Source organism: Macrobrachium nipponense, chromosome 3 (genome assembly GCF_015104395.2).
Source record: "Macrobrachium nipponense isolate FS-2020 chromosome 3, ASM1510439v2, whole genome shotgun sequence".
NCBI lineage: Eukaryota > Metazoa > Arthropoda > Malacostraca > Decapoda > Palaemonidae > Macrobrachium > Macrobrachium nipponense.
The window spans coordinates 103,934,254-103,960,093 of record NC_087202.1 but is presented as its reverse complement, the minus strand read 5'-3'; the positions used below and the strand labels follow the sequence as shown (position 1 = coordinate 103,960,093).

General features: G+C 38.6%; 1 protein-coding gene and 1 long non-coding RNA gene across 2 annotated transcripts in view; both read right to left on the bottom strand.

The window, feature by feature from the left end:
• Nucleotides 1-2,045: 2,045 nt before the first annotated feature.
• Nucleotides 2,046-13,103, bottom strand: LOC135221930 (uncharacterized). Its single transcript, XR_010316126.1, has 2 exons — nt 12,678-13,103; nt 2,046-2,979 (listed from the first exon to the last, which is right to left on the bottom strand). It is a non-coding gene; the product is annotated as an uncharacterized LOC135221930 (long non-coding RNA).
• A 2-nt stretch (nt 13,104-13,105) lies between these two features.
• LOC135221927 (GTPase-activating protein CdGAPr-like) overlaps nt 13,106-25,840 on the bottom strand; it is a 746,105-nt gene continuing 733,370 nt past the window's right edge. Inside the window, 2 exon segments of the mRNA XM_064259951.1 lie at nt 13,106-14,238; nt 14,241-17,715. Of these exon segments, the coding sequence (XP_064116021.1) occupies nt 13,106-14,238; nt 14,241-17,715 (4,608 nt within the window).

Genomic DNA, 25,840 nt, shown 5'->3' with positions numbered 1-25,840 from the left:
TTGTTTTGTTTACAAGTGTCACCCAGGCGCGCATGCACGAATTTCTTTATTCTCGCACTAAAAAGCATCGGCAACACATCTCGGAAATTATTTCGTCACTTTGACGTAATTTTTGCACCATTTTATATTGGCCGTTACATAGTTTTATATATGAAAATGTGCACAATTTTATGTAGAATACTAACAAAAAACCACCCATGGTTGTAATTTTTATAAGTTTTGAAATATTTTCATATAAATAACGCTGTGCCAAAATTTCAATCTTTGGTCAACTTTGACTCGACCAAAATGGTCGAATAACGGAATTGTAAGCTAAAACTCTTACATTCTAGTAATATTCAATCATTTACCTTCATTTTGCAACAAATTGCAAGTCTCTAGCACAATATTTTGATTTATGGTGAATTTTTGAAAAAAAAACTTTCCTTACGTCTGCGCGGTAACTGCCGAAAAAATCAGAAATTCTTTCATCCGATTGTTGTAATGTTTGCACCGTTTTATATTAGCCGTTACATAAAGTTTTATATGAAAATGTGTGCAATTTCATGTAGAATACAACAAAAAATAACTCATGGTTGTAGATTTTATCAGTTTTGAAATATTTTCATATAAATCGCTAGAAAAAAATTTGACCTTTGGTCAACTTCAACTCGACCGAAATGGTCGAAAACTGCAATTGTAAGCTACAACACTTATAGTATAGTAATATTCAATCAATTACCTTCATTTTGCAACAAACGGGAAGTCTCTAGCACAATATTTCGATTTATGGTGAATTTAAAAAAAAAAAAAAAATTTACGTCCGCACGTTACGAATTCATGCATCATATTGTGATAATATTTTCTGTGTTGCCTTGATCGTTTTACAATTTGTTATATACCAAAATCATAGCAATTTAGTTTACAATACAATGAAGAAATAATGAACTCATTAGCTTTAACCATTTTGCTCACATTGCGATTTTTATACAATTATATATGAAATTTTTTTTTTTGTGCTGTCATATATTCCAATATTTATATATAATGATATTTTTTTTTCATTTCTGATTGTTGCATAATACATTTTAGGCAATGACACCCCCCCCCCAAAAAAAAAAAAAGCCAGAAATGAATTCTTAATCTTGAAAACTAAGCGTGCTGTGATTTTAAAAAAAAAAAAAAAAAAATTCCTCTTCGGCGCTCACTCCTGAACGCCGCCGGCATACGGGAGACACTTTCGGAAATACCGGCTCGGCGTTTAAGGGTTAGCTTTACTTTTAAGATTCTGTAGGCAGTCAGGTTATAAGAAACAGAAGACTGCAATAAAAGATATGGTGAAACAGAAAGAGGACTTTCTATTCGTTTAGAGAAACATGAATGAGATTGCATAATGGGATCTCAATAAAGTATGGTAGAAAGATGTAAGTTTAGAACTGGACCCTAGGATAGACTGGTTAAATGCTGATAGATTGTATAGGAGTATGTAGTGATATTGGCAACCGTATGGTTATAGAAGGGGCTCTTGAATTTAATGAGTACTTTTGAGAATAATAAGTTAGCCTAAGCTGCCAAAATTAATTTAATTCTCTTTAGACTGCTCCTCCTTCTTCAGTTTCCTCATTATGCCCTGCAGAAGTAGTAAATGACTGAGGAGCTATTTCTGGAACTACCGAAGAACCACCAAATCTACCAATTTTGGAGACCCAACAAGCAGAAAGACAGACACCCGAAATGGCATCCTCCACTGTGTCACAGTGTTCCCAAAGAATTGCTGAGACCATTGAGCAATTCTGGAGTTACCTGAAATAATAACAAAACTGTTTTATAATTTCCATAACAGATCTCATATATGTAAAACTTATTCCAGTATTTTTTATTCAGGCTGAAGAGGCCAACTGATCAAGCTAGCGAAAGCTTTCTGTAATAGGATCATATGTATACTATACTGCAGACTATTTTTCTATTTTGTTCATGGTTTGTTTGTTTGAACTTTAAATTTATCCAATATATGCTATTATATATTTTGTATCCTGTGTAAATAAATCTATATTAAAGAAACACTATTTTAATTTTACAATTTATTATATTTATATTTCATACAAGTATGTACACTGAATATCTTCAAAAGGGGTTACTGATGATATTTATACAAATGGACTTATGAAAACTCTTGCACCAGATTCATCATCATTTACCCGATATCAACAATATGATAATTTTTAAAGGCTTTGGTTAGACTATTTATAGATTTTCATACATTATACAATTTACAATAATATCTAAGCTCACTGCGCATCAGGTACACAGCTGTTGACAAATGTTCTTCTATTTTTGTGCTTTGAAGACAATAACATTTTAATATATAATACAAACAATAAGGTTTTTGTTAACCGATAATAAAATCCAATTAATTTATAAAAATATAAAAGGTCTTCCTGAATACACACACACAGCAACAACAAACTGAATGAACACAATAAAGTAGTTATGAATATGTCAAACTGGATGCTTTTAGTGAAAAATGACTATTTACAACACTGGTAGAGTGAACATGATAACAGACATATATCTGAGCAATAAAAAAAATTTTTCAAAGAAAAATCTGGTCAACAGACATCCAAGAGTATGAGAAACAGTTCAAGTGAATTCTGGATTAAAATGGATTATAGGTTTTGATGGCACAATCTTGCTTTTGAGCAAGACAAAGAATCAAAGAATACCAGATCTAAAATATTGAAACATGCACATGGAAAATATTTGGAATGTAACCACAACAATTCCCTTGTAGAGAGCAGGGCAGCTTCTCGCAGTGACAGGTGCCACAGAAGTGTCACTTGTAACTTCTTGAAATTGGAGTAAACTTGTGACTTTGAAAATTCAAGGTTACAAAATGACCTATCTGCAGTGCTGTTATCTGAGTAACTGCATCTGAAGAGGAGGTTGATCTTTGGTGTTCAGGGGTTGTACACAGCCAGCAGCAATGACACACTTCAATACCTATGAGAAAATTCATTGCAATGAGTGTTAAATTTTCTGATAACTACAGAAAGTATAAAAAAATAAGCTTTTGGGAAAAATATCCTAAATTCACAATTACATAAAAAAAATTGCAGTACAAAATAACTAAAATCATGTTAAAAAACTTCTGTTAATGGATTATTGTTACTGAAATTACAAATCTCTGGAGCACCCCCAAATTTCATAGTACATAATACACTTATGTAATATTACAGTACAAACTTGTTTTACTGCCTTTTCAATCCAAACCAGTCTATAACTGCATATGCATAGAGTATATCCAAGCTTTGAACATAATTTGTAAACCCTACACACACAAACTGATGCATTTCCCTTGGGAAACCACATCTTTTGGCAACTATGTCAATTGTACTGCACATAATATGATTTTCTCCATCCTGGCCCTATGCCTCTTGTAAACTTAAATCTCTCTCGGTGTGAAAGTTCCTTTGTCTGCTGCATAGAGTAGCAAAGACCCCTTTCACATCATACATTTTCCTTTTACATAACAGACTTATCCGTGGGAAAGTACAAAAGAAAAAGTAGAAGCTGTAGGGATGAATTGTTTGTGGAGAATGAAATTAATTCATTAATTATTTGGTTACTTACCAGGAAAATTATGTTAGTGAAAATAAGTTCTGAGTTTGAGGAGATGCGGGCCAAGAAAGTGTTAGCATATGAAGTTATTGTTATTGAAATAGAACCATTCTAATACCTCCTCAAACTTATTTGCCAATACCCCATCTTCAAGTCCTTCCTAAAGTCATGTATAGGGGAGTGAGATACTATAATGAGAATGAAATTCTGAGTTTCATATTTTGGTTTAATCTGGGCTACAAAGAGGTGGTTTTCCTCTTTCTTATTCACTGCCTTCTACCTAACACTCCTCATTCATGCTGGTTAGTCTATTAGAGTATTACTAACTCACAAAAGATTGTTAACCATGGGTAAAAGCCCATGGGAACAGTTTTTGATTGCCATATATTTCTGTGCATAAGATGACCTTTACCTAAGACTAGGTAAAACATTATGGCATGAATTTACATCATACCTGTAATATAAGACAACTGCTAAATTACGAAACCATCTGTGTATAGGCTAGCTTTTGGTTGCCATACATACTCATGTATCTTGTGACTTTTGAAGACCTAATTTTGAAGCTAATTTTAAGGGGGTTGCAACATTTATGAGATGTAAAAATGTATGTCATATTCAGATAATAGTATTGTATATATAAATAAACAAAAAATATGCATCTTTTCCATCGATCTACAAAGAAGTTATGCTTTACTTCACTGTGTCTAGTAATATTGTATGTACAGTATTCTCATGTTACTATTTTCTATAAAATACAAATATAGTGATTATTTGCCATGTTCACTTTTTATGTTTTCATGAACATGAACAACGATACCATTCACGAATTTTTGTTTAGGCATCAATTTCCGTTACAAGATAACTACTATTGGAGAAAGTTATGTCCCATCTGCCGTACACATTAAAATAACAATGTCGAAAATTGTATTTTTCCTAACTAGTATACAAACCTGAGGTCCTTTACAATAGGAAGGTACTTAGCGGCAGCTGAACCGGTCGTAAGCTTTCCGAACAAGGGGTTCGGTAGATAACTACTTGTCCGGCAGTTAGCAGTAAGCTCGACTGCGAGGCGAGGAGCCACTTTGCTCGAGGCCCAGGAAACGCAGTGAGGGGTGGCATGAGGTGGGACTATATGTAAAGGACCTCAGGTTTGTATAGTTAGGAAAAATACAATTTTCGACAAATTGTTATTTGTTCCGATATGGTCTACAAACCATCGGTCCTTTACAATAGGAAGACTCACTTATTGGTGGGTGGAATCTGAGTCTTATGAACAGACTGGTGTTCGTCCTACCTTGGATTCCCTCCCTGGTCGTAAGAGTCCCTCCCTGGTCGTAAGAGTCCCTCCCTGGTCGTAAGAGCAGAGGGAGGGATCCTAGCCTCTGCCCAGCTGATCGGGGTGTGCACCGCAGGATCAGAGGTCAGACTTCTCGACCAAATTAAAAGAGGGAGGCAAGCGTACCTCTTATAATTAGCAAAAGCAAGAACTAGTTCCTACTTCAAGAGCCAAAGTAAAGTTATGGGTTTGTCTCTTGTTGGATTCCACTCCCTCCCTTGTTGGGGAGTGGTGGATAAACACTTCTATCCCTACTGAAAGGGATAGAATGGGGCTCGGTTGTGTAGCTTACCTGCATCGGCCTCCTCTTCAGCGTAGTGACGACCGTGGCCCTCTGCCCACAGGTAGAGGGAAGAATGAAGGAGGAAGAGAAGCCAGTCACACACTCTTTCACTCGTCCATGCATACAGTCACACAAGGATGCGATGCTGTTCTGTCCGCTCAGGTGCTGAGTAGACTACACAACTTGTTGAGCAGTCACCACGGGTCCCAAGAAAAAGGTGTCCAAGGACCTGTGGGTGATATCCCGAAGGTAAAAAGAAGTGAAGGTGGTCTGGTTGGCCCAAACCCCTGCCTTCAGTACCTGTGCCAGGGAGAAGTTCTTGCGGAACGCAAGGGTTGGACCAGTACCTCTGACTTCGTGGGCTCTCGGACGAAGGGTACAGATGTCGTCACTGTCAGCTGTCTTGTAAGCCCTCCTGATCACCTCACGCAGCCAGAAAGAAAGTGTGTTCTTGGAAACTTCTTTCTTGGTAACCCCGGTGCTAACGAAGAGGCGTCGACACTCAGGCCTGAGGTGCCGAGTTCTCTTCAGATAGCGCCGTAGCGCCCTCACAGGACAAAGCAGCATCTCATTCGCATCATTATCGGTGAACCAGAGGTTCTCCAACAGGAGCAGCGGCAGAGACACCCCTGGAGATAGCCTAGCTAGCTCCAGGTTAACCTGTTTGGGTGGCAGAGGGTCCTCCGAAGGCACGTAAAAGCGCCTCTGTCGCGGTAGAGGTGGAGGAAGGAGCTTAGCGGACCTACTGGACTGAAGTGAACCCTCCTGTCCAGGAGACGAGAGCGTCCACCTGGCCCAGCACGCTGTCAGCCAAAGCTGATCGCGGCAGACCCACTGCCATCCTGGGTTCCTTCTTAGGTCCCCAGAACGCCTCCAAGCCCGATGTGGGTTTGGTAGGTGGGAGCAGCAATCCTTCTCCGAGGTCGTTGTGCTGACGGATCAGCGCAATCACCTCCGCGAACGACCTCTGGATCTCGGGAGTGACTGCATCCTGTGGAGACGGACCGTCAAGCCCTTCCAACGAGATTGCCTCCCGAGAGCCTCTTCCTTCCACAGGAGGAACCACAACAGACCCCTCCTGGTCTCCTTCTACCACTTGCGCATACGACCTGGTTGGTCCGAGGACCGTGCCACATTTGTAGGGCGTTGTGGCGGGATCACGAGGGGTGCGCCTTTCGTGATTGCTCCTGATCACCTTGCTCTTCCCGGTAAAGCCCGAGGAAGTTGAAGGGATCGGAGAGGCAGACCTGACGCTCCCCCTGCGTCCACCGGCAGACCTACTGAGCTGGTGTGCTGAGGGGGTTGCAGGCGATCGTCAACCCGAGGTAGCGATCGGTCTGCAGGCCTGGTCGAACTGCTCTCCCGGGGAGCGGCTGGACCGAAAACAGCGGCGACGGTCCCGGTAGGAACTGCGGTCGGGGGACCTGCAGAGTCCACTGTCGCGGTGGGAGCGAGGCCTATCCTCACGGCGCGTCATGCCTCCTGGTTCAGGCGACCGAGGGGACCGCTTCCTTGCCTCAGCTTGCGAGCAGTCTGGGACCGTCGCATCAACCCTGGGTACCAGCTCGTCGCCACGAGAGCGATCGCTGGTCTGCTGAGAGTCGCCCGAGCGACTCCCTCCAGTCTTCCGTCCCGTGCCTGGATCCTGGCACCGAGAGAACTCGGATGCCTGGGTCTTGGCTGTCCGGTCACCCGCAGGTGAGCGAACACTCGGTGACTCTCGCGAATGAGAGGCCGAGACGGTACCTGGCGTCGAGGCAGAACCTCTGGCGCCAGGTGAGGAAGTGCCGGTGCTAGCCGACACTCCTCCGGTCTCCGTCTTCTTCTTCCTAGAGGAAGGAACAGGAGGACCGACGGAAGTCTCAACCGTCCCATTGGAGCGAGACTTCTTCTTCGGCTTGGGGTCCTTAGAAGTTGAAGCGGAAGCAGCGGCAGGCGACGACGACGATGAAGAAGACGATGAAGATGAAGAGAACACCTTCCTCCTCTTCCTCTTCCTCTTCGTCAGCTTCCTCAGCACCACTGTCAAGTCTTCCATCCAGGACTGAGCCGGGGCAGTTGCCGAAGCAACAGGGCCCGACTGCACCTGTCCGGAATGACCTGGGGTGGGAGCAGCAACACCACAAGCAGGAACGACGGCGGCAGGAACTGGTACCAAGGCTGGAGCAGCAACGAAATCAGAAACAGGAGGCGGGGCAGGAACCGGCAGCATCCTCTGCACAGGAGGTAAGTCTGGCGGTGAGCTCTTGGGAAACCGGAAGTCCGGGGCTGCAGCAGGAAACCAGGAGGCGGCGTAGCAACGGGCAAGGAAACCTACGGCAGCGGAGCCTCCACAGCGGCTGTCGGGGTCACCGTGGCTACGTGCTGCGTATACACCAGGTGAGGAGGAGCAGCGTAGCCCGGCGTGGATACCATCATGGTGGTAGGCCCGTGCGTGACCGGCGTAGCCCCTCTCGCCAGATGACTAAGCAGCCCCTGGACCGTCGGTGTCCTTTGCAGCCCCAGTGAGTACCAGGCCCTGCCGAGATCGTTGCCCATGGTCAGCAAATCTCAGGGAGGGAAAGTCGGGTAGATCAGTGGGGGGGTCCCCCCCTCGCCTGGGGGGATAGTTCCCAGCCCGAGCGAACGGAGGACCCCGATTATAACTGGATGTCGGGGTATCTCGGCCCCTCCTCTACGCTCGAATGATCGAGGGAGGAGAGGGAGCGAGAAACCTCCCCCAAAGGGGAAGGAGCCATACGAGGGAGCTGAGCCGGAGAGAGAAAGGAGGAAGAAAAATCAGTGACCAAGGGCGTAGCCGGGGAGTCCTCTGACGACTCCTTAGCCGGCTTCCGCGGCTTCTTCCTCCCCCCATAGCGCTCCCACTGCGCCCCCGACCAAAAGATACATGTATCACAAGTCTCGGCACGAGAGCAATCACGCCCTCGACACCGAGCACAAAAATCATGAGGATCTACCTCCACAGAAGAGCGGAAAGCCCCACACTTACGGCCCCCAATACCCGGGCATAGTCTACAGTTGATGGGGGGCGGGGGGGCTTCTCCGGCTCTTGGTTAGTAATTTCCATAATAAAATGAAAAGTAAAATAGACACGCACTTACTTTTGTACTTCACGCAGTGAAGAAAACAAAGCATACGACAGAAGCGGGCAGAGAGACGAAGAGCAGCATGTCCATCCACGAGCGCGGCCGAAAGCAAAGCGGCTCCTCGCCTCGCAGTCGAGCGTACCTGCTGAAGTAGTACCTTCCTATCGTAAAGGACCGATGGTTTGTATACCGTATCGGAACAAACAATACAGTTAAATGTGTTCTTTCCTGCTCAGTAGTTTTGTTTAAATATTTTTCTCCGATTTTATTTATGGTTTAGTATGATGGCACAATGAAGTTTAGGGAGTTTCATCCATGTTGCCGATGCATGATAATTTACAGCCATTAGTTTCATTGATTAAGGAATTTAGGGCACAGCCCAAGCACTGGGACTTGTAAAGGTAATTCAGCACTCTTATAGCCATTATAAGCTTGAACATCATAATGTTCAATCTTATAATGGCTATAAGATTGCTGAATTACCTTAACAGGTCCCAGTGCTTGGACTGTGCCCTAAATTCCTTAATCAATGAAACTTGGCTTCAGCTACATTTTGCAGCTTAAATGTAGCAGTATATTTCCTTGCTAATATGAATTAGGGTATACAGTATAGTACTGTAACAAAAAATATCTTGCTATTGATTATGGTATACAGTATAGTACTGTAACAAAAATATATCAGTTCAATTCTACCCGTCGTCATTGGTAACAAATACGGTAATTATTTACTATCGTACGATGGTTGAAATGCAAGCAAAACATCTGTTATCTGATTCGGTTATTGGTTAGTCATAGCAAAACAACTGTTTTTGTTCAGTTGTTTATGGCTGTGCGCATTTATGCAACAGCATAGTGTTACTAATGGTACTTTTCATCATTCTATTTTACTTTTTTAATTTATTTAATTAGAGGATGAGATTAAGAGCTGGCGGCAAAGAGGTTAAGTCTAATTAGTCTAATGTACGATAATTGTCGTACTTAATTCATATGACTGAACTGTTCTAAATAGTTGTATGTCATCGAAAATTGTGTTATTTCACCAAAACATAAGTTTTTAATGAAAAATGAACATTATATTATCCTAAATGTTGTTACTACCATAATTACACTACCATTAAAATTTCTGAAAAGTTACCAAAAGATAAGTTTTTCTGTGAGTGCAACGTATCTCAATGTATATGCTTTATCAGCGGGGCTCACATACATAAAAGCTTATTTCACTGATATGGAATTATTTCTTGAATACTATGCCAATAAATACGACATATAAGGTAATGGTTTTATTGTCTAACAGTTTATATCATAACATGAATCTTTTCATGTCAGTGGTTATCACACACAAGCCTAGGCTAGCTTAAATATAAACATCACTTAGAATTCAAGGTTTGATTTTTAGAAGGGTAGTATATAAGATAACCCCAAATTTTTAGGAGTGAATTTTAGGATTTAAAGGTCATCTCATATGCAGAAATATATGGTAGATCAACATTATTCCTTCTTAATATATCAACAACTATGTAGTTTAATATACACTGAAGCCTAACCTCTTCCTTATTCATGACATTTTAAATTAAGCATTTCTGACTTTTTAAACAAATTGATTTCACCATGATCGTATTAAGTACAGAACCTCAGACCTCAACACTAGTCCATTCCAGAAGAACTAGATGTGATATATTCGAAACCTGAATAAATTTTTTCCATAAGAAATAACTGAAAATAGATTAATCCATTCTTGACCACCACTTATTACCCTAATCTTGCCTTTTTATAGAAAACATTACATTTAAATGGCCACTGGATAAGTTCAGAGTTACATAACATCATATTAGTTGTCCTTTTTTATTTTCAAATGTTTACCATAAAAAAATTAGCCTACGTCCAATGCGGCCATATTACCAATGGTTGACCGAGTGCCATGGGCTAGGCTAGGTATATGTAGTATGTACTGTAGTAGGTAAGCACAAAAGCTGCAGCTAATAAGTTCAATTGTGGTTCTTACCATTTTCGTCTTTTGCTTGTCTACAATGGCTGCCTTGGGACACTTGATTGAATCAAAATACAGTACAGAAAGCCACAGAAACTAAGGAAATATTCCTGTTGAAGTGTTTAATTGCTCAAAACAATGGCAGCAGAGTGATCTGTCAAAATCCGATTATGTTGAGTTATAATACGGTCAAGGACCGGGGTTCTAATGTATACGTACTGATATTTTTTTTATTACTCAAAAGTCTATTGTTTTTTGCATGCTACTACTCAAAACTCTATTGTTTTTTGCATGCTACTACTCAAAGTCTATTGTTTTTTGCTTGCTACACCTTGAGAGGTTTCATTTTCACTAACCTATTCATGCTCTATTTTCCCTAAGTAACAACACTGATTACATCTCTTCACCTGTGCTTCCCTTTCTACCATTTCATTGTATTTGCATTTCCAGTCCTCTATAAATCTTTCTTACACTACATATTACCCACAAAATGTTATCTGTATAATTTTCACTTATTTTCCCTTTACATTCAGCTTCATATAAGCAATCCCAGCACATGTAGAAGACATAGGTACTTACACAGGAAAAGGAAGAAACTTGGAGATGTCTAATTACAAAAGTCAAAGTAAAGTGATAAGATGCATGGTTGAAGTATAGTGAGATGATCACAAAATGAAGGAGGAAGCTGCATAAAGATGTGATGTCCAGAGGCTGGAAAACAGACTAACATTTCAAAGATTGAGATGATTTTAGCATATAAGATGGGAGGAGCTGCAATTAAGAAAGTATTGAATAGGGTAACAACAGGACAAAAACAGTTGTTTAAAAAAAATCAAGGAGAAAAGGCATGGATGAAACCTACACAAGGTAGGACTTCAGGCAGCAAGTGCACAAGCAAAAGTGGACTTGGGCATAAGACAGCATATACTCTGGTTACACCTGATCCCATACAGGGAAAATTCATGTAAAAATTTTAATGATGGGAGGATTACATTCCACATCCACACTTTACTTGCATAAACATATGCTCCATCTTTTACTGCTGTATACCCACTGCCCTCTCACACTTTTTATAGAGACCTTGCTTTCTTGCTTAATGAAAGCACTACTCATAACATCCATACTGGTGTTTATTGCTCCAGCTTCTAGGTTTACATTTACCCTAAAAACTGTGCTCTTAACATTCACTCTAGTCTCTACATCTTTTCACTAACAGCACTTCATCAGCATCATATGCAGACCTCAGCCACTCCACATTTCCAACAGAAACCCCTTTTCTTGCTCTACAAAACTTAAACCTGCACCACCTGTTCTTTCCCTGATTTCTCGCATAGCTCCATTCATAGAACATTTTAATACTCACACTCAACTTGAGACAATCTACCATCAAAATACTAGTTTTACTTCCATCTTAACATCAAAAATCTCAAGTTACTTACTACTCTGCAAAATTTATCAATTCTATTGCAAGTTTTCTCTAAATTTTGTTTACAAAAGTTACACTATGTCCTGTCCATAACTTTGCTTATCCCTAAGACTTACATAAGTCCTTTCCTTTACTTCTCTCATCCCTTACCCAATAAAAATGAACAAGTAGAGCAGCATTACTGACTTTATCTTGATATCAACTTATGTCAGACAGTTAACTCTCTCATCTACAATTTTGACACATGCATTGCCATCACCACAAAAACTTCTAAAAGTATCAGCAAAGTACCTAAATACATATTCTATTTCGCAATGCATCTCATCAATTCCAACAGTTTTCTTCAGCACCATGCATGCCACATACAATAAAAACTTTTCCTTAAGCTTTCAGAGTTCTTAAATGATAAGTTTTACAAATAGTATACTTCATCCCTGCCTAAAATATACTTGTTTGTCCCTTTATCTGTCATCAACTTCTAGGTTTAAGCCCTTATAAAGACTCTAATTACCTCTTTGATCACCTCTACCACTATTCCATTTATAATTCATTATCCTTCAACCTAAGCCCTATAGAACCTCTCCCTTCACAATACACACTGTAGAGAACATATGAGAAAGCTGGTTACACTACCATCACCATAATGCAGTATTTTACTTGTAATCAACCTTTCAACAGCCCTCCTTGCATCGTAAAAAGTGACTGACAGTCATTCTTGAATTCAGATCAATCCTTCCTTATGGCATCATTCTGATCAGCCAAATACCTAGTCTTTCCATCTCTGTTCACCAAATTACTCAACACACAACTGCTTTCTTATCTGACAGTATCTGCTCCAATGGCACTTTTCATGTGCAGTAACTTTTTTTCTCACTATTTTTTTTTTACATAATTCACCCTCGAGTACACCCCTATGCAATTTCCCTTTTTGTCCAGCAACTGCACTTTAAATCATTACATACCTTGTTTTCCTTCAACAAACTCATTCCCAAGTGTGGTTTGGGTATTGATGTTCACAAGTTTGTGAGGCTGTAACTGTGTCTTGCAACATTGCTCATTTATTTGCTGTTGTTGTTACTGTTGCTGCTGTTCAACTATTTATGTATTTATCCACTTTCATTTCTTTTTTGAAAACCTTTTTTATATTAATCTGCTGCTTTTCTCCATGTCTACATACAAAAATTATAATAGATGTTAAGTTCATTTATTTCAGGTACTGCAAACTTAAATTATATCACTTGTATACATCTTTGTATTCAAATCACCCGGTTAGCAAGCTTTTTACCCTCTCCAATCCCAGCTAGGAATTACAGTCATGCTTTGTTTGAGATCTATACCGAATACCATCATGCAGTTTAGAATCAATAAGAACATTATCTCTTCTAGTTTCTTACCTTTCCTTCTTTTCCTCCCTTGAACTTTGTCTCAAGAGAGCTGGCTTGGCACTAGTAGGTGAATCTCGTTCAAATATAGCTGCCATATCTCGAATTCTTCTCTGCTGTCCAGAATTCCCTCTAACTGCTAAGTTCCCTCCAGGTGCATTCACATCAATGTTGCTTTCACCAGTGGTTGAAGATTTTATAGTGTTCTTGGAAACAGATACTGATGATGCCTTTGGAAGAGCAGATGGAAATACAGTAGCCTTTGGAAGTCCAGGGGAAGGTGGTGTAGCTTTGGGAACAGTAGGAGAGGAGGAAGTTACTTTTGTAACTGGAGATTTTCTTGTAGGTGATAATGGAACCGAATTTTTCCTTGTTAGGTGTTCCTTTGTCGGTTTTTGCTCTTGCTTCTTATTGCCTAGTTTTTCTGGTTTACTGGTCTTATCAGTTTTATTAACAACATCTTTACTCTGAATATTGTCTTGAGATTTCCCAGCACTCCATATTGCTACACGTTCCTTAACATTTATGTCTTCGTCAACATCATCATTAGCAACTTTCCGTCTGCTTCCAATGCTAGCTGACCTTTGGAAAGGAGATGACTCTGAGGGAGATTTTACAGGACTGGTAGGAGATGACATTTTTCTGCATAAATTGGGCTTTGTTTCACTACTGATCGAACGTTTCAGCAATACATCCTTTTCTGAAGTTTTGCGAAGACTAGAACGAGGACTTGTTACTCCAGCTGATTTACTGTTATTGTTATTACTACTACAACTACTACTTCTCTGAAAGGCAGTTGAAGGGGATCCTGCGGACAGGCGTGGCCTTGCAGGACTTTTTATTTCACCAGAACGACCCATATCACTCATGCTCCTTCTAGCAGGTGATGTTCGTTTGAAGACATTACCTTGATCACCATCATCTTTTTTGTCTGTGTTAATTGTCTGGTCAAAACTGTGTTGTTCTGTATTTAGGTGCTTGCTTGGACTTGTTCTATCTTCATGAGCATCAAAACTTTTAGTTGGGCTGATGCTGCCTTTCCTTCTAGGGCTTACAGACCTAGTATTTGAACTTTGGTGAGATGTTTCATCTTCATCCTCTGGTCTTGAAGGACTAGTTGCCTTCTGCTTAAGTCTCATAGCATTTCATCTTTTTCACCACGAAAGCTATCTGATTTGTACTTTTCTCTGAGGAATGATCTCCTCTCTTCCTTGTACTTTTCTATTCTTTCCCTTTTCAACTGATCATCTGGATCAGCAGGATTACTACATGAAGTGACTACAGACATTGCGCTTACATCCTCTGCCTCTTTACTTGTGTTCTCCTGAGGAATACCTTGTACACCAGTTACCTTAGAAGACAATCTAAAATCAGGAGAGGTTTTAAACCTCTGTAAACTAGATGAAGCAGGAATTGAAGTTTTCTTCTCCATGGAAATTTTAATATCTTGATTCACCGAGTCAGGGGGAATGTGGGTTCCTAATGAATGGCCTGTTAAAATGCTTTCTTTTGCAGATACTGGGGCATAATTAATATCTATATCATGGGATACTTTAGGTTCAACTAGCTCAACCTTCTGATCTTGAATAACTACTGGTGAATGACTAGGTTGAAGTACCTGGAAATTAGGATTTTCTTCTGTAGGTGTATCATGACCTGAGGCACCACTTGGAGTACCAGGAGTTGCTGGTGAATCTGGAGATATGGAAACAGATGAAGGGGTAGAAACTGGAGAAACCAATGGAGAAGACAAATTAAGCTTTGGGAGCTGTCGTGGTCTTGGTACGGGTGCTGTGATAGGGGTATGACGACTTGCAGTTCGAGGCCAAGGTGCAGGGGTTATGATGCTTGTCAGTGTTCTGTTAGGAGTAGATGTGGCAGCAGGAGGTACTGGTACATTCTCAGGTGTTGGGGGGGAAAGACTAGGTAAAATGGGTGGCACAGTTGCTGGAGACAGACACTGACCATGTGGGTCTTGAACAGGTTTTGGTGAGCTCCCATCATCGCTACTTACTGGGGATGTTACATCATCTGTTGTAGATTCTGTTGGAGAAGCGAAAGCTGGCAAGACTAATACTTCTGTTGCCAGACTAGTTGATGAGGGAGTAACAGGGGAGTCAAGACACTCACTATCCTCATTTGGCTGAGTGCTTAGGTCATTATCTATAGCTATCTCCACAGATTGGGATACAGTGTTTTGGGAACAAGGCATGGGTTCACATGGTTTGGGAGCACAAATGTCACCCACTTGAGGCACCTGAATTGGAAGCTCTGAAGAATTCTCTAATAAATTCACTGTATCTACTGCTGTGTCTACAGGTCCAGTCAAAGCACTTTCACTCACACTATCATTCTGAGATTTATGAATTTTTTGTTTTTCTCCATTTACTTTAAGTAATTCATTTACTTCCTGGATAGACTTCCTTAAAAATTTTACCTGCTGATAAACCATTTCCCCTTCAATCTCAGCCTCACATATATCAGTTTTTGGTGCTCCATCTGAGATTGCTGATGCCTGCGATTTGAATTCAACATTTTCATACTCAGGTTGTTCTGTAAAAGAATAATCTTCATAAGCATCATCAACTTCAGGAACTATATGTTCTTGATCATCACTACTTTCATCTAAATTTTCATATACAGGAGGAGAATCTTTTATAGATGATGCCACATTCTCATAAGCATCATCTACTAACATTGTTTCTCCTTTAGCAACATTAACATTTTCATAACAAGTATTTCTAGGTGATATATCTGCACTCACTGATTTCTCATCATTTACTCTATCTACTGAACTGATCTGTCTTTCCTCAACTCTGACACTTTCATCTGTTAACTCAAAGTCCAAGACTGGATATTCAGGTTGGAACTGTACATTTTCATACTCAGCACCATACTTAACATTCTCATACTCTGAACTACAATTATAATTTTCATAATCAACATCAGATCCAAGAACTTCACTTTCAAGTAATCCTTGGCCACTTGTCTGAGAAGTCTGAAAACTAGCTAGGGAAGACTGAATACTTGTGGTAGGTGATAAAGGCTCTGGTTCATCATACTGATTAATGGAGTTTTGGCCTGAATGAACAGAGCTGCTTATATCAACATTTTCATACATGGGACCATCTTCTGTTGGGTCATCACTGCTGCTTAAGTCTACTGACAGTGGACTAGACTGTCTTGGCTCATCTACTATAGGTGGGTTAGGTATAGAATGGCCTCCAGCTACAAGATCCTGAACAAACTGAGATTCACTAGGGGTTGAAGGTTCAGTAGTATCACTTAATGGATGATATTGAATCTCTAAGAATGTTGAATCGCCTTGAGGGGTCTCTGGTGAAGTAAGAGCTGAACCTAGTGTAAGAAGCTCGGCTGTAGGAAGACCTAACAGAGAATTAGGTCGAGCTTTTGGTATCTCTTGCAGTGGTGTCAGATCTTCATCCATTGGGGTTACTTGTGTTTCTCCTTGTACTATTTCTGACCCTTCAGCAATTATTGTGACTGGTGGTGTACCCGGAGCAACAACTGTTGCAGAGGAAGGTATGTTACTACTACTGGAGTCTGAGCTAGTTTCTTTAAATTGGGTTGCAACAACTAACCCACTATAAGTTTTACCCAAAGTTCCCAAAGAAATGCATTCATTATCAGATGGTGAGGCATCAGCCATTGACGTGTTACTCACTTCAGAAGCACTGATAGATGGAGAAGTTCGCAAATGTGTTATTTTATCCAAGAGCTCTGGATCAATAAGTGCACTGTCCATACTCTGTCTTGATGATGTATCTCCAGATTCTCTCCTGCCTGGTTCTACATGAACTTCTGCTAAAACTGTCTCAACATTTGTATCAATTTCTGTCATTTTAGATGTAGATAAATAGCTACAAGCCTCCAGTTTTCCATGACCACCCTTGCTGCTACTATCTGTTGTTCGAACATGTTTTAATTTAGGGGAGCTGGATGGAGATGCTGCTTTTGGAGATGCATCGCTACGTCGACGAGTTGTTTCTGGGCTAAGGGCATATACAATCTTATCTTTTAAAGAAGCGGAGGCTCTTTTAAGGCTGTTATTACAAGATTCTTCACTTGAATCACTTATACCATGATCACCTCTTCTCTGGGTAGGTGGTGAAGTGAACCTGTGTCGGATTTTCTCTTTGAGACTTTTTTTCTCTGGCCTAGGACTTGTGTTTTCTTTACTTTTTGCACTATCGGAACACATACTCAAGTTCTCCATATCTAATGTAGAACCTGACATATCATCTGGGTCTTCTACTGAAGTTGATTTAAGAGTGTCAACTTCAAAGCCTTTCAGATCTTTTTCACTTGTGCTGAAGTTTAGATCAAGTTCACTTATGTCCAAATTCATCCTTGAATGGCTTGGTGAAAAATCTATGTCACTCTCACCTTCCTCCTTAACTGGTACCTGAGAAGGTAAATTATTGGTCTGGTTTTCCAAAGTATTGAAGTACGAGTCATGAGAAACAGAACGGTTATGAGTGCGAGGAGAAGGGATGGGACTTGATAGGGAACTGCTTCTACTCTCTCTTTCATCTCTAGTTACTCTTTCAGGACTCTCCCAGTCTGATGTATCCAGCCTCCCTGGAGAATCTAGGGCCTGAAAACAAGCAAAAAAAAAAAAAAACTAGAGTAGTCAGATACAGACAAAAGACAACTGAAATCTTAAAACATTGTACTTCACTGAACTTTGTTAACCCACATAATTGTATTGAATAATACATATTCAACAGTAACATATAAAACAGAGTGTACAACAGAAAGTCATTTACAGACAAACAGTCAATAATGATGTGAAATAATTTACTTGTAGCACGACTAATTGAAATAAACATTAAAATACTTAAATAAAAGATTTTGGTGGTGGCATATGAAATAGGAAAATTTTTTTAACTTAACAATTAACAAGCTAGAGAGACACTAATAGAATGCAGACTTTAGGAAAAAAAATTCTGAATCAGGGTGCTGTTAAAAATCACGTAACCCCAGTTCTTTTAGAAAGGAAGGAAGTTAACCAAGTATAACAACCTTCTTTGGAAAAGATCTTAGCATATCTAAACAGCATTATTTGTCATTTTATTGAACTGATAATACACTCTGAGCAACACTGAATTAGTTAAGATATAATACAGTACACCATACATTTATAAGAAAAATGATGATGCATGCTTACCATTATGCCTAACTCTAAACATGGAATTCACAACATTGACAATATTTGGAATACACATGAAATTCATTTTCACCGTACACAGAGCAGAATGTCTTTCTCCAAAGTGTTTCCAAATATTTTTTTTATCACCTAACAAAAGTAAATTAAGTTAGGATGGACCTTGAGTATTAAGAACAAAAAATCTAGAAACAACTCAAAAGATCAGAAGCTTCACCCATAAAACTTGGGGCATTTACAGAGACCAAACAAAAGCTTATAAATTTTGTAGCATGTTTTTGTACAAAATGAAAGAGCTATCATGCAAAGGTGAAAAATATGCATAATTTACACAAAAGCATCACATCATAGAGAAAATACCTATTCACATAAATTCCCGAATACAATGACTCTCATTATCAGTTAGTAATACGGCATAAATTTCATAACTGCAGCAACACCAGATTTATGTTCAAAACAATGTTTAATTTTTGGGTATTTTAAGTCACTTTCTACACACATTAGCACCTTTGCTACTGTTCTGAAATCGCCCACCCAATTTGCTGGAAGAGGTGGTCATTAAACCTAATTTCCTACTAGTGGTATTACACGCTAGAAAATCTGAAATTCATATACATGGCAGGTTTCTAGGTTCAACCATTTGTGAGCTGTGGGAACATTCAAGGTCTATTGACTAGAAGGTAAGTCAACCCACAACATTAATGGATAAATTATTTTTCAAGATATATTCACTGATAAGTGTGTTATAGTAACTTATTTTTTAGGTACTATATTGTTTAGGTGCTATACTGCAAATCATTAGGTTGATAGGCCAAGAATTGAAGACTTCCTCTATACTTGGATATTTCCCTTCCAATTTATCAGATGTACTGACCTTCACACCTAGGACATGTAATTTATTTTTTGGTAATTTAACCAGAGCATCAAATGTTTAACTCTCATGGAGTTGGTCTGCCTATAAAAACCACATGCCTTTAGAAATCTGGGGATCTATTTAGTATGCAGACTAAATTGTCCATCCGATGCTCACCATTACATCCTATCATCCCATGTGATGCCACGTTTTAACATCCATGGGGTCAATGGCTGCATACATGATTGCTTACATTATGGAATGGAATATACAATTGAGGCCAAAAGAGGTTTTTAAGAGGAAAACCTAGTAAAGTAAACCCTCCGGATTCATGGGGGATGTGTATGCCCTCCCCCACGAATAGTTAAATTCCGCAAATACTTAAAACTCCTTTAAAAATGCTTAGAACTGCCTGTTTTGTCAGTTCAAACACAAAAAACACCTAAAAATTTTTATACCTAAGTATTTTAACATTTTTCACAAAAAAATTCATTGTCATGAAAATATGAAAATACAGTGATAAGTGCATTATTTCTCAGTAAAAAATACTACGAATACGCACATTTTTTGCAAATAATGTGTACGTATATATATGTTCCATTCACAAACATGCGAATTGGTCTGCAAATTGTCAGTCTGTGCACTGTGAACCCGCAAATCCGGGGGTTTACTGTAGTTGCATTATGTAACAATTGTTAGAAGGTAGAAAGAAATATGGAACAGAAAATGAACAGAGGTATAGTAAATGCAATGACAGGCTGCAGCTAAGGGCCGAAGGGATAGTGCCTAATAACCTTGAGTAATGCTTAAGGTACACCGAGTGAGGTTCACTGATGGCATTATCCCCTACAGAGTGCTTACATTATGAACTTTAACCCTTAATGGACGGATACCCTCATATGAGTACCGATAACAGGTTTTGAGTGGTGGACAGATTCACTCCTGGCAAACATCAGTATTACACACCATATGATTTGGCTAGATAGAGAAGCAGAGTTTCCATTACTTCATTGGGCTATAATTGACTCTTGACAACTGAACTCTCAGGTCTCTTTGGCCAAATGGGCATCTCACGAGGTTATGTTCTGGACTTCACGAGTGACTTCTTTCTTCCATGTAGTCTTTTTATTTATTTGGTCATAAATACACCCAGGGATTGCTGTTGGTTGCAATTGTTATCTTTTATGATATTATTCTCAGCTATAATTGTAATTTTGCAAAGAAAAGTGCAAAGAAATATTAGAAAAACATGAAAAAACAAGAAATCTTAAAAAAAAACTTTTATGTCACAAAAAATCTAGACGATATCTTACAACAAATATGTGTACGTACTCAGAATTGTTACTGATTTTAGTTTTCTACCTGTTATGAGATTGTGTGAGCTGAACTATAATTTTACGAAATAAAACTAATTAAAAAAAAAACTTGTATATCTTGGTAAAATTTAAGACTGTCTTACAAAAGATGCCTCACAAGGGGTTGTAAGTAGACATTTTCAACTTCTCATGTTAGGAAGGGAGAATTTTTTTTTTTTTTTTTTTTTTTTTTACACTGTTCATTTCATATCTTCCTCTTTCCATTGATGTGTTTTTTCTTAAATTGGCCGACCTCAAAGTTTTCCCAGTCTGGGGCGCTGCATGTTATTTTTTTAGCCCAGTTCTTAAGGGTTAAGCGTTTCTTTGTCAAAAGTTGGGTGTATATGGGCCAAGAGTATGAAAGTATGTAGTGATAATGACAATTCTGTCACACCTCAGTTGACAGTTTCTTCTTCAAGTCTATGAAGACTTTATTTTATGCATATAAATTATTTGGAAAATAGTAAAAAGAGAAATTAAAATCTGTACTGCTTTTCAACTGCCAGTCATTACCATTATGAGAGAGAAATCAATATAAGAGAAAAGATGAAATTCGGGTTGAAGAATAGTACCCCAATGGACGGCACTTGTTGGATCAGAAACTAATGAGCCCATACTGACTGCTAAAACATCCTCTGGATGAGTACTGCCAAATTCATTGACAGCAAGTGAAGATGGCTTGATACATTCCGTAAATGACATAGATTTAAAAATGTAAAAATAAAAGTTGGTCTTGTATCTGCTGATGCAGATACTATTGCCAGACTTGTGTTTTGGATGCTACAATGACAAAGTATTAAAGTAACATCCATCACTACAAAGGAACCTTAAAGATATTGTTATGTACCTCTTACTCGTTTCTAAAATATACCTCTTTAAGGTATTCTTGGCCCAGCCTTCTCTTAGAAACCCCTACCTTTTCTTGGCCCAGCCTTTATCTAATTTTACATACAAAAGTTTTTCAACTGGAGATGCAAAATACCTCTCTATACACAACTAGCGCTTGTGTAAACAGGTCAATGTGACCAGTATCACTTAAAATTCCTTCTCTCTATGCTTCTATTCCACAGTTTGCATACTCAACCAACATGACCTTCCTACTTCAAGGATATCACCTATAAGTACCTTGAATTTCAGACAGTATTCAGGTAACTCTTCCTAACCTGACATTTTATCTTCATCTCATTTATTCTATTTATTAGGTACTTCCATATTAACTCATCTTACTGCAATAAAAACTCAGATAATCCTCCCAACTCTGGTTAATCTATCACTTCTGAAAAACAGACCATAACAAAGCTAACACTGACTAACTCTTAACCTAAAATATATAAGCAATCCTCCCCTCTTTAAATAAACTAGCTGGATGACTGACTTAGTAATAGTATTATATATAGGTGGTGATTAAGCAGATAGAGTATACATATAGGAGTATGGCATGACAATGGTTTGTACTTAAATATAAATTTGAAGAAAATTATCTGTAGCTATAAAACTATTTCTTACATTAAGGTCCATTATCCCTCTCATTGATCAGGGACATGTGGTTTCTTTCAAAAGCCAAACTTCAAACTGAGGAAAAGAGTAAAAGAAACTGATTTATGTCCTATTCCATGCAAATCTCTCACTGCCTGAAAGAACTAGCTCTTCATAGATTATTAGTTGGTTTCACTTTGGACCACCTAAGTAAGAAAATATACCAAGGTAACAAGAAAATGTACAGGCTGAAATCTTACAAGGTGATGGATAAGCTATTGTCTTAAAGGGAGCAGCCATTCTTTGGTTTTGAAAAAAGATTGCTGCAATCATATTCAAATAAATACTAATAACTAATGTTATGGCAAAAGTGTAAAGTGCATTATGACTGCTGTAGATTTTACCTGCTATGCATTTTAGCAGCTATCAATTACAGCTGATGGTAATGGTAACCCAAAATAATGTCCTGCAAACCTTGCAGGTTTTCACAAGGAAACACACAAGATTAAATTCATAAACTAATGAGAACATAAGCAGAACTTTATAAAAAAGGAAGTGTTTGTTAGCAGTCAATACTAAGACTGATAAAAATAGTTTCAAATGGAGAAGTTAAAACCTCAATTTAGTCTGCAACTTAAGTCTTTGTTAATGAACTTAACTACAATACATGTACAGTTTGTAGGAAATCACTGCCATTTAAAGAACAAAAAATAAATAAAAGGAAATTCTAGATAAGGTTCCTCAACCTGGATGGTGCAAATCACAAGGCTTGACAAATGTTCACAAGAGTATCCACAATAATGATCATTTCAATCTCATATGGTATCATGATGTGCATTTATTAAGATGTTAATAATTCTCTGACAAACAAATTAAAACTTGAATCAACTGATTAACTGAATTAATGATTCTCAAATAAACAAATTTATTAAAACTTCAATCAATTGAATAACTGAATTACTCTGGCTTATAACTGCGCATGCTGCATCAAGTTAACAGAGGTATATGAATGAAAAGTCTAATTACTCAGGGGGACACTTTGAGGGAAAAGGTTGAGCACCCTTATTCCAGAAGACTTAGCAATGATGACAACGATTAATTTATTACACTGATATGCCCCTAAACATGACTGTATGCCAAGGAAACAAAACTTAGCATTAGGTATCACATTCTTAACACAAAAAAAATATACAACAAGATATGACTACTAACAATATAAAATGTGAAGAATGTAATTCACGAACAAAATACAATTGTTGAACCCTATACAAATCAAACAGTAGTTTTAGGTGATTTCTAAATGTCTTTTGAGTACATTAAAAACAAAATACTAGCTAAAAACACGCAAACATAAATTGCTTAGGCAGCTCAAATAATTAGATTACAGTATTTTGCTACCAAATCAACAGTAGCTCCTGCAAGCCACAAATCACATTCTTGACATCATCTTCACAAAATTTACAGTATGAAATTTTACTGTAACTGCTTACCTTTCGGCCTTCTCTATACTACCCTGTATGGTCTCGATTGATAGAGTAAACAAAATTTTTAATAAAAGTACAGATCTTCAATAATGTTTCATAACAGCTACTCATCCTACCAAGCAGAAAGGGCATGTATTCTCAAGTTCCTAAATTTGGGATATGTAACCAAGTAATGATGGAAACAGCTAAGTTGCCCACTCATTTAAAAACAACACATCATCACTCAGTCCAATTCTAAGTGGGCAAAGAGCAATTTCCAGTTGCCCTGACATATTACTGTAATCCGACAAAATAGGTGCTTGGGTAGTATCTAGGATTTTATGGATAATATCCATCACATTCTAATACAGTACGTATGTATGAGGTTTGCCTTGGCTTCCCTGATTTTCCTCTTTATGCTTGAGATGTTATAAGGACTGAAGTACATTTACGCAATTGTCAGAAATATAATTTCCCTTGTGACAAGATAAAACTTCTAAATCATATGACTGCATCTAAATCCTATGACTGCAAAGTTCTGAGGTAAAATCCAAGGTTGAATATAAGCAAAAATAATCCAAAAATTTAACCCAGCATCAAATTTGAAGTTGTTTCCTTGTATGCACATAATTCATGCATTATTGCATTTTCTAATAAAAATAATTTACATTACTTCCTGTGACACACCATCTTTATGGAGGTAGAAGATTTAAAATATTTTACTGCTGATAAGCAGCAAGCAAAATTATGCTTCAGCATATTTAGTTTATATAAAATTTAGTATGCAACATAGATTAGTGGTGTCAGACTTTCTGATGAGTTTGAGGGGGGGGAAGGATAGTACAAGAAAGTTCAGTGGCTAGAAAACTGGGAGATGAGAGAACTGGGAACTGGTACTCAGTAGCATCAGATTACCAGAGGACGCATTCACCAAGTGAGTAGCTACAAAATAGCACCATAATTCTTGGAACTGCAGAAGAATTACTGGGAAAGACATATAGAACGGAGGTCCACCCAATGAAAAAGAGAGCAAAGATTTATGGTCAAAATGACTGAGGGGAATAAATAGGCTTGGAAAAATGCAAAACAAGAAGCAAAGGAGGCTGTAGTAAGGGCACAGACACGTGCCATTAATGAGTTGCATATAAAATAGAAACACAAGAAGTGCAAAGTTTATATATTGCAAAAGACAGCAATATTCTGATTAAAGATCTGACGAATCTCAAGTAAATCTAAGATAAATATGGAAGAGTCCTGTCAAAGGGAGAAAGTCTAAGAGCAAGACGGAAGGAATATTTTGGAATATTTTGAACTTATTAAATGAAAACCACAAAAAACTAGCAGATGATAGAAACCCACAAGTTTCGTAGATATAGATATTCACTGGAAATATTTGGGAGAGGAAAGAATTGATATAATGGGGACTGTAACATGTAAGATCTACCATAAAAAATAAATAACAAATAGCTGAAGCAACAGCCTAAGAGTCCCAATATACAAAGGAAAAAGACATATCTGAATGTTGTAATTACTGAGGAATATAACTGATATCCCTTAATAAGGAAGGAACCAGAAAAAGTGAGGAACAGATTCGGTTCATACCAGGGAGGGGTACAGGGGATGGTATATGTATTTTGAGACAAACTATGGAGGAAAAAAGAAAGAACCTTACTTGGTAATTATTGACTTAGAAAAAGCATATGACTGTGTACCAAGGCAAGAGGCATGGAGGTATTTGAGGGTGAAACTTGTTTTTGGCAAATATGTTAAAAGTGCTCTATTCACTGATGACAGTGTTGGTAGGCAGGACTAGAAAAGGAGTTGACCTGAAGCTAGAAAGGTGGAGACTTACCTGAAGATCAAAATTTCAAGATAAATAGAAAAAAAGACAGTGTCTGCACATGGGAGGAGAAGGAAGACTGAGAACAGTGAAACTGGAGTAGGACAACAACAATAATCAAAACCTTTAATACCTAGGATAAATCATGACTAACAATGGTGATATGGATTTTCAATCAACCACAGAATACAATTTACTTGGATAAACTGGAGGAGGTCATCAGTGACATTGTGAGAAAAAAGGATTTGTGTGAAGGTTAAAAGGCAGTTTTACAATTGTACTCTGACCGGTGATGGCTTATGAAGCCGAGATATGGCTAACAAAAAAGGTTCAAGAATGGTATATGGGTGAGGTAGAAATGCGGATGTTGAGATGGATGTGTGGAGCAACAAGAAGAGATAGGATCAGAAATTAATTAGAAGAACAGTTAAGGTAAGGGGAGTATCAACAAAATCCCAAAACACTACTTTGGTCATGTTATGAGGAGAAAAGTGGTGAAAAGTTCAAATGCACTGGACAGAGGAAGGTGGTGAAAGCAGACAAAAGGTAGCATCCCATATAGTAATGG